The following is a 9477-nucleotide window of genomic DNA, read 5'->3' as shown; positions in this document are numbered from 1 at the left end:
CCAATTCATCATGGCTCATCTTATTTTGAAGCAGCATCTTATGCTTGAATAACAAATAAAATTCTGGTGCCTCATGTATTGTGATGGTTTTTAAAACCTGATTCCTGCACTAATATGGGAAAATGCTGGTGTTTGGAGCCCCAGTTTATATTGTCAGCATACTGACATAAAGGTTAAAATGCTTTTGCTTAATCCCTCACCCAATTTAACAAAATGAAAGATGGCAGATGCTCTGTGTCCAGACAGCAGGTGCAAAGCAGACCAAACACAGACAGATGGTGGTGGAGGAGGAGACAGCAGCAACTTTTATTATCCAAGCCAAGAAAGCAGCTGCCTGCAACTGGACATCTGCAAAGGAAAATGTAACAAATGCCAGCATCTAAAAGAACTATTTAAGCATCACCCTTTTGGTGTCCCCCATATGGCAAAAGTCACTTGAGGGTCAATGATGAAATAAAGCAACAATCAGCATAACCTTTTCCCCCAGCTGACACATTTGCAAAAAATAGAAAACTGATAGAAGGAAAGGGCTGCTGTTGTGATAATAATACAGATTGCAGTGTGCTAATATTGGAACAGTTTAATAGGTTCACTAACATGTTAGTAAGGGACGTGGGTGGTGCTGTGGGTTAAACCACAGAGCCTAGGACTTGCCGATCAGAAGGTCGGCGGATCAAATCCCCACGACGGGGTGAGCTCCTGTTGCTCAGTCCCAGCTCCTGCCCACCTAGCAGTTTGAAAGCACGTCAAAGTGCAAGTAGATAAATAGGTACCGCTCCGGTGGGAAGGTAAACAGTGTTTCTGTGCGCTGCTCTGGTTCACCAGAAGCGGCTTAGTCATGCTGGCCACATGACCCGGAAGCTGTACGCCGGCTCCCTCGGCCAGTAAAGCGAGATGAGCGCTGCAACCCCAGAGTCGGTCACGACTGGACCTAATGGCCAGAGGTCCCTTTACCTTTACCATGTAGTGTTTTGTATACAGATCCCCCCACCCTACAGAAGTTGATACATGCAAGCCACATAAGAAGAGCCTGCTGGACTGCCCATTTAGTCCAGCATCCTGTTCTTACAGTGGCCAACCAGATGTCCTTTGGAAACCAGCCAGCAGAATTCAAGCACAACAGCACTCTCCCTTCCTGTCGTTTCCAGCAAGTGGTATTTGGAAGCATTGCTTCCTCCAGCTGTGGAGGGCACAGCATAGCCATTCTGGCTAGCAGCATTGATAGCCTCCATGACCCTCTTTTAAAGCCATCAAGCTTGGTGGCCATCACTGCCTCATGAAGACGTACTCTATCATACCTATCTGCAACCTGTTGTAGCACAGTTCAGGAAAGGCATTCCCTCTTGATTCTGCTCATTGTGCAAACTGGCTAATCACAAAAAGGTTTTGCTTGCAAACAAAAAGAGGGTATCATTAATCAAGAGAGCAAAAGCAAAGCCAGCAGGAACAGGTATAGCTCACAGCACAGCCCAACCATGTCTTCTCATGGTCCTGTAGAATTGAACAGGGTTCACCTGCAGGTAAGTGAGATCAGGGCTGCGGCTTTGTTTCTTGAGTAAACCTGATCAGCATCACGCTTGCTCATTATATATAACCTATCAGCAGAGTTTTTCTCTTTTTTAAAATATATTTTTATTAATTTTTACGTAAAGTTTCCAAAAAACATACAACATTCTTATCTTATGCAATGTTTTGGACTTCCATCAACCACGTCTGAAGATTTTTCAGTCTTTATCAATCTGCATTTCATTAATTTCACTATTACTTTTAATAGTCCTTCACTAATAATTCTCTTCATGCTTTTCTCTGCAATATTTCACATAGTTCTCTTTACAACACTTCTTGTAGTCCTACTAGCGTAATCTGTTGATTACAATTGCTTTTCAAATAATTCACATATTTAATCCAGTCCTCTGAGAATCTCTGATCTCGCAGGTTTCGAATCCTTCCTGTCGTTTTATCTAATTCTGCGTAGTCCATTAATTTCGTCTGCCATTCTTCTTTCGTCGGTAGTTCTTCTGGTTTCCATTTCTGTGGCAATAGTACTCTTGCTTCCGTTATATATCGGCAGATTTTTTATAATCACCGGAGCCATTAAGTGCATGCACGCCCAATTGCCGCGCAGATAATTCCAACATTATCAAGGCATATTATTGCCTGCCCTCTTTAGCCCCGTTTCCCCCCGGAAAAAAAAGTCTACATTCAAAATTGCCCTCATTCAAGGAGAGGGAGAACAGGATTGGGAGCAGCTGTTCAGCGCGGGGCACGCTGGGACTCGTAGTTCCCGAAGGATTCCGGGGGTGGGTGGGCGGGGCTTCCGGAGGCGTGCCCTGGCTATGCGGCGCTGCCGGGAACGTAGCGCGCCGGAAGTTGCGTTGTCGGGGCGCGCGCGGGGGCCGCTGGGACTCGTAGTTCCCTGCCTCTGAGGGCGAGAGAAGGCGGCGCTGTCCCGGGCGAGATGGCCGGAGGAGACGGGGCTGCGCTCAGAGTGGGCGTCGCCGTCCAGGCTTGGAGTGAGGCCGCCGGGCTCTGACCGCCGCCTCGCCCTCCGAGGGATGGAGGTTGCGGGGCAGGAGGAGAGCAGGTCAGAAGGCGAAGGGGGGCAGCAGGGCCGGGAAGGGGGGCGCTGAGGTAACCGGGGGCGGGGCTGGTTGGGGGGCGGGAGGGAGGCGAGGCAATGGGGGGGGAGCTAATTAACTGAAGAGGGGTGTGAGCGCCGAGGGAAATGAAATGACATGCAGTGGGGGGGGAGTCAGTTGGGGGGTCAGAGCTGAGGGGAGATATTTGGGGGGAGGGGAGTTAATGGGGGCGCTGTGGGTGGAGTGGGGTGTGCGTAGTTATAGGGGGAGCTGAGGCAATGGGGTGGCGGGAGGGGAGTTTGCTGAGGCATTGCGGGCGGGGAGTGAGTTGTGGGGCCGGGAAAGAGCCGATGATGATGGGGGTGGTGGTGGGGCCATTTGTGGGGAGAGGGGAGTTTGCTGAGGCGGGGAGGGCTGAGGCAATGCGGGCGGGGTGGGGAGTTACAGGCTGGAGAGGGTGGCCATGGAAAGTAGCCCGTTTTGGGATGGGACCTTGGGTGACACTGGGGCAGGAGTTGTAAGCCTCAAGTGATTAGGAGGTGAAAACGCGTAACGCCTCTATGGACGTCTTGAAGAGGCTGTGTATAGTCTGGGATCTCCCTACCAGATATAGTGGTACCTCAGGTTAAGTACTTAATTCGTTCCGGAGGTCCGTTCTTAGCCTGAAACTGTTCTTAACCTGAAGCACCACTTTAGCTAATGGGGCCTCCCGCCACCGCTACACAATTTCTGTTCTCATCCTGAAGCAAAGTTCTTAACCCGAAGTACTATATCTGGGTTAGCGGAGTCTGTAACCTGAAGCGTATGTAACCTGAGGTACCACTGTATAAGAATTATCTCAAGAGTAAAGGTGGAGATGGTGTGATCCAAGAGTCACATCACCAATGGTATAAAGATAAACTAAGCTAAAAAGGATAATTTGTCCTTCCAAATTCAAAATGTAAACAGCTGACCATGGCTACAAGCCGTATCTCTTTATCATGCTAATCTCCGAACACTTCTTTGGAAAAGGGCAAAGAATTCGATGACATATCTTGATGTTACATTGTATTGAAGCAATACTGTATTACAGTACAGTGGTACCTTGGGTTACATACCCTTCAGGTTACATAAGCTTCAGGTTACAGACTCCACTAACCCAGAAATAGTACCTTGGGTTAAGAACTTTGCTTCAGGATGAGAACAGAAATCGTGCTCCGGCGGCACGGCAGCAGCAGGAAGCCCCATTAGCTAAAGTGGTGCTTCAGGTTAAGAACAGTTTCAGGTTAAGAATGGACCTCTGGAATGAATTAAGTTCTTAACCCGAGGTACCACTGTATATTGTATGGGGTGGTGGAGGAGGTGTGGGAGGAGGAGGATGGAGAAGGGAGTTCGGTTGTGTCACTAGGAGGTGTGTGCCGGAGTCTCTTCAGCAGGGCTTTTTATGTTTGAACAACGGAAAGGTTGTGTAGGACTGACCCAGATTCACTTACTGAGGCGAGAATTTCCTTGCAAGCTCACAAGTTTAAAGAAAAGGAAAATGAAAGAGGGCGGGCGAGCATTACAGAGAGGTGTAAAATTATGCATGGTGTGAAGAAAGTGCGAAGAGAGGTTTTTCTCCTTTCGTAATACTAGAACACTAGTATGTCAAGGAGATAAAGAACTATACAACTTTTAGAAGACATCTGAAGGCAGCCCTGTATCAGGAAGCTTTTAATGTTTAATGCTTTATATATTCTGTAAGTTGCCCAGAATGGCTGCGGAAACCCAGCCAAATGGGCAGGGTATAAATAATAAAATAATAATAATAATTACTAGAAGCTGAATGTTGGAAGATTCAGGACAGATAAAAGAAACTACTTGTTCGCATGGCGCCTGGTTAAAACTGTGGAACTCACTGCCACAGGAGGCAGTGATGACCAGCAACTTGGATGGCTTCAAAAGAGGATTAGACAAATTAATGGAGGATAAGATCATCAATGATTGCTAACCCTGGTGACTATGTTCTATTTGCTAGGAATTTTAATTGGGGAGTGTGCTGTCATGCTCCCATTCTGCTTCCAGGCCATCCTTGAATATCTCACTGGCCGCTTATTAGGACAGTCCTGGACTAGATGGGCCATTGATCTAATTGAGTAGGGCTTCTTACACACAACTCTTTGTCAGACTGCATGTTTTAATTTTTTGTAAAGGAGGAGGGAAACACTTTGTTGGGGCAAAACAAGATTCATGCTAGTAAGTAAAAAACAAAGCAAAGATGATTGTTGGAATCTAGCTTGAAGAAAAGTTCTGTAGAACTTTAAAACTCCCACATGTCTCCCACATGATGTGATGTTCACTGGCTATTTAGATGACAGGGCAGCCACTGAGGCCCATTGCAAAAGGACATCAGTCACATAAATATTTAGTTTATTTGCATCTCTTTTTTGGGGCAGAAATGATGTTGCTTATTTACTGTTGTACATTTTAACATCTATATAATGTCCAATATGTGTTTGGTGCTTGCTGTGCAGTATGCAGAAACTCCATTATTTTCCTGTGGAAATCTCATGCCGTTAACAATAAATTGTGCAGACCAAAATATTTTGCTTCTGGTAGCTGAGTTGTCAAAGAACTTGACTTTCATGGGGAGGGGTGAAGTCACTAAAGAAGTGTGCAAAAGATACTTTGAACATATATTTCTGCCCTACATAGAGTCAGATAATTGATTCATTGGTCCAGCACTGTCTGTTCTGATTGGCATCAGGTTTCCCAGATCTCAAGCTGGGGTTATTTCAAGCCCTGCAGGCTGAGGTTGTTTAACTGGAGATAATAGCAATTGCAAAGCATGTGCCTAACCCCTGAATTGTGGGGTCTTGCAATTTGGATCAGTGGGATTTAGGACCAGGGATTAGGACCAGGCAATAATAAATATAAGAGGAACTAGAAAAGGGTTTGTGTGTACGTGGGTGGGAAGTAACATCAAAGGGTATTCTTTTGCTGCTCAGTGGAAATTCAGTCTCATCATCTGACTTTTACTAGATAATTTTCTTTTCAAGCTTTTCTGCATCCTTAAGAACTAGAAACTTGCTATCTTAGTCATGCAATGGAACACACGAAGACACAGGAGGGTAGAAATTTGGTGGCTGTTAGTTTCAAATATAGTGGTACCTCGGGTTAAGTACTTAATTTGTTCCGGAGGTCCGTACTTAACTTGAAACTGTTCTTATCCTGATGCACCACTTTAGCGACTGGGGCCTCCTGCTGCTGCCGCGCCGCCAGAGCACGATTTCTGTTCTCATCCTGAAGCAAAGTTCTTAACCTGAAGCACCATTTCTGGGTTAGTGGAGTCTGTAACCTGAAGCCTCTGTAACCTGAAGCGTATGTAACCAGAGGGACCACTGTAGTTGTACTCTGACTTGGGCAACTTGTTGGAAAGGCCCCATTAAAAAAGCCTTTATGGACAACCTCAGGGTAGTCTATCAGGATCTCCTGCGTTAAACAAGGTTGGTGATCAGTAGAATAATATGTGTGTGGAATATTTCTGAGAGATAGAAGATTGATTTGGGAAGGAGCAGACTTAAGTTGCAAGGTATGAATATAGCTTTTAGTGAAAACTGTCTTCTCAGAATATAAGAGGAAAAAAGCAGGCCAATAGGGTGTCAGCTTTTGAGTAATACAAAACACTATGAAGCACTTTCAATGGCTGTGATTGTTTCTCTCCCCGCCCTGACACCTGCGTGTCAAAGGTATACACTAAAATGTGAAGCGCTCCTAAATCTTGATAAAAGGGATAAGGGCTTAGTCATTTTCAACAGTTGCCTAATTAAAACTGTGCTCTAGAGTTATGTGTAACTCAAAATTTTGCACAGGGCTACAGGCCAACAGAAGGCAGGCCCATCAAAGGCTGCTGTTGTTTCTACCTAGTTTGGGTGGTCATTCGTGCATTTCAGGGACAAGGGGGTGGGGGAGAGCTGGACCTAGCTTGGATCTGCCTATTAAGAGACTGTTTGCATTGCTTCCTTCCTTGAAACCCACCTGCTTGCATTGCTAAGCTTGATGACTTTTATATCTACCCTCCATGACACCAATGCTGTCAAGCTCTGGCATAATCTGTGCAGGTGAAGACAGACGTCAGAACTTGTTTGTACAGAGACCTTTTGCATCTATGTTAGCTCAATTTAGACAATTTACAATGTAATATTCATTGTTTACATAGAATTATGCCCTGTTGAGTTCAGTGACGCTTACTCCTGGATCAGTTAAGTGTGAAAAGAATTGAAGCTTTAGTGACTAGTTTGGATTTTTTCCTAGGTGTATAATATATCTAAATCATAAACCTAGCCAATTTATAGATAAGCCTAATGCATGCCTCTTGCGTACTTTGGGTGTGTGAAATATTTTAATTGTTTTAAGATAATTTGTATCCTTCCTTACCATTTTTTTTAAACGGGGGAACCATGGCATGCTCTCCTCCCTGAACTGCAGCTGGCACCGACATCATTCGTTGTTGTTGTTTAGTCGTTCAGTCGTGTCCGACTCTTCATGACCCCATGGACCAGAGCACGCCAGGCACTCCTGTCTTCCACTGCCTCCCGCAGTTTGGTCAAACTCATGCTGGTAGCTTCGAGAACACTGTCCAACCATCTCGTCCTCTGTCATTCCCTTCTCCTTGTGCTTTCCCAACATCAGGGTCTTTTCCAGGGAGTCTTCTCTTCTCATGAGGTGGCCAAAGTATTGGAGCCTCAGCTTCAGGATCTGTCCTTCCAGTGAGCACTCAGGGCTGATTTCCTTAAGAATGGATAGGTTTGATCTTCTTGTAGTCCATGGGACTCTCAAGAGCTTCTCATAGCTTCTCTGAGTTATTCAAGCCCCTTCGCCACGGCAAGGCAGTGATCCATGAAGGGGCTGACATCCTTCAGTACTAACTAAATACCTATCTCTTCATCTGGGCCAATTAGTGGCAATAGGAGTGAGATATTGAGGACAGCAGGATATAAAATAAATTTTAAAAGCCTAGGAGGTGCTGAATAACTCTTTCATTAAAACAAGTAAAAACAAAACAAAACAAGTGAAAGCAAAAAAGGTGTAAAAGGCAGCATGTCAGACTAAAAAACAGTCAGCATAATAGCTAGCATATAGGTGAGTGGAAAACTTACTTTTAAATAGTCTAAACTAGGCAGGACAAAGTATAAAAGAAGGTGGTCAGACAAACCACCTGTAGAAAGGAATTCCACTTGTGCATACTTTTTGCATTGAATCCACTCCCACAAGACATAATGATGGTCACCAACTTGAATGGCTTTAAAAGAGTAGCTGTCAATGGCTACCAGTCAGAATGGTTTGCGTTCTTCTGCCTCCAGGGTTGGAGTCATTATTTCTCTGAATACTGGTTGCTGGAAATCACAAGGGGGGCGAGTGCTGCTGTACTCACATCCTGCTTTGCAGGCTTCCCTAATTGTCCACTGCTTGCTGGGCTAGAAGGCAACTAGACTCTGATGGTTTTCTTAAGTGTGGCATGGCCACAGAAAAGGCCCTGTTGAACATCCCCAGGAATTTTACCTCGGCCTGTGTTGGAACACAGAGAAGAGCCTCTCCTTTGGAGCGTAGGAAAGATGTTACAGAAGGTGGCCGTCTTTCATAAAACAGGGGTGACAATTCCCTACATTTCATAGACTCGTAGAGTTGGAAGGAACCATGAGGGTCATCTAGTCCAACCCCCTACAATGCAGTAAGCATCGCCCAACATGGGGCATGATTCTGGACCTTTCCCAGTTCTTCATCATGAGGATGATGCTATCGATGACTGATATGTGAACTTTTGCCCTGCATCTTTTCATGCCCATGACTGAGAGAAGCCCTAGGGGAATGTGAAAACTGTCCTACTCTAGTAGTGTTCTTCCAAACCAACATTTTTGAAATAGTGGCATGACAATGGCTGCTATTAATGATGGCAAAATGCATCCTCCAGGTTCAGATGCTGCATACATTCAAATTCCAGCTGCTGGAGAACAAGAGCAAGAGATAGCTGTGGCCAGCATGTCCCTGCTCAAGGGCTTCCTGTAGGCATCTGGTTGGCCAATGTGGGAAATGGGATGCTGGGCTAGATAACTAGGTCTGATAAGTTGCCCATCTCATAAGGAAAGGACCCTGTTCACCCACTCCCTCCTTGCTTCAGCTCCTGCCCTGTTCCAAAGACTGTGCTAGTTAATAACTTCAGGGTTTTATTAAGGTGAAAGTTGCCCTAATATGTGACTGTGGCCACAGCCATTGTGCATGCTGGTTTACGGTTTGTTTTCTCCCAGTCTGTCAGCTCTCTTTCCCCACGCCAACTTGGTTGGAAGGAAAGTGAGCTGATTGTGAGTCATCTGTCAACTTAGATCATTGCCTTAAGATTTAGTTTCCATTTCCCAGGAGAACCAGCTTTATGGGAGGAATAGGCTTGATGGCATAAGCCAATTTGCTGCTCGTTGTCTTGGAAACCAAACTCTTGCATTCAAAAAGGTTTGTGTTTAAGTCTCCGCTTTTCAGGCAACCTTTTCAAGTTGGGAGACAAGCAGGAATGGCCCTTTCAGAGTTCCTGGTGGGTGTCCCTCAATAGCAACTTTTGGATGAGAGTCCTTTTCAGAAACAATTAAGTGAACCAAAAAGGATAATGTTATTTTTCACTGCAAAAATAGCTGTAGGCCTTGGGAAGTTCTGGATGTGGACTTGGTCTGTATGTCCTGACTTTGTGTATCCCACACATTGCAGGCATTAAGAACATAAGATTCCTGCTGGATCAGACCAAAGGCCCATCTCTTCAGCATCCAGTTCTCACAGTTGCCAGCCAGATGGCTGTGGGCTCCCTGCAAGCAGAACCCTAGACCAACAGGGCTGTCCCCTCCAGCCATTTCCAGGCTCTTCTTGTCCTTCTTGCTCTGAAATGCAGCTTATAGGG

General features: G+C 45.5%; 1 protein-coding gene across 3 annotated transcripts in view; it reads left to right on the top strand.

Moving 5' to 3' along the window:
- The first annotated feature begins 2414 nt into the window (after positions 1–2414).
- The window catches only part of RUBCN (rubicon autophagy regulator), a 49252-nt gene continuing 42189 nt past the window's right edge, over positions 2415–9477 (top strand). For 2 of the 3 annotated variants that reach the window (XM_081007410.1, XM_081007408.1), the window contains exon 1: positions 2415–2584. In XM_081007410.1, coding sequence (XP_080863536.1) covers positions 2556–2584 — 29 coding nt within the window. In that variant the 5' untranslated portion in view covers positions 2415–2555. The remainder of the gene's footprint in view (positions 2585–9477) is intronic. The other variant, XM_081007409.1, reaches the window with a different exon arrangement.

The sequence above is a fragment of the Podarcis pityusensis genome (genome assembly GCF_964106645.2).
Source record: "Podarcis pityusensis genome assembly, chromosome: 5".
NCBI lineage: Eukaryota > Metazoa > Chordata > Lepidosauria > Squamata > Lacertidae > Podarcis > Podarcis pityusensis.
The sequence above is the reverse complement of the archived record's forward strand: the minus strand, read 5'-3'. Positions and strand labels throughout refer to the sequence as shown.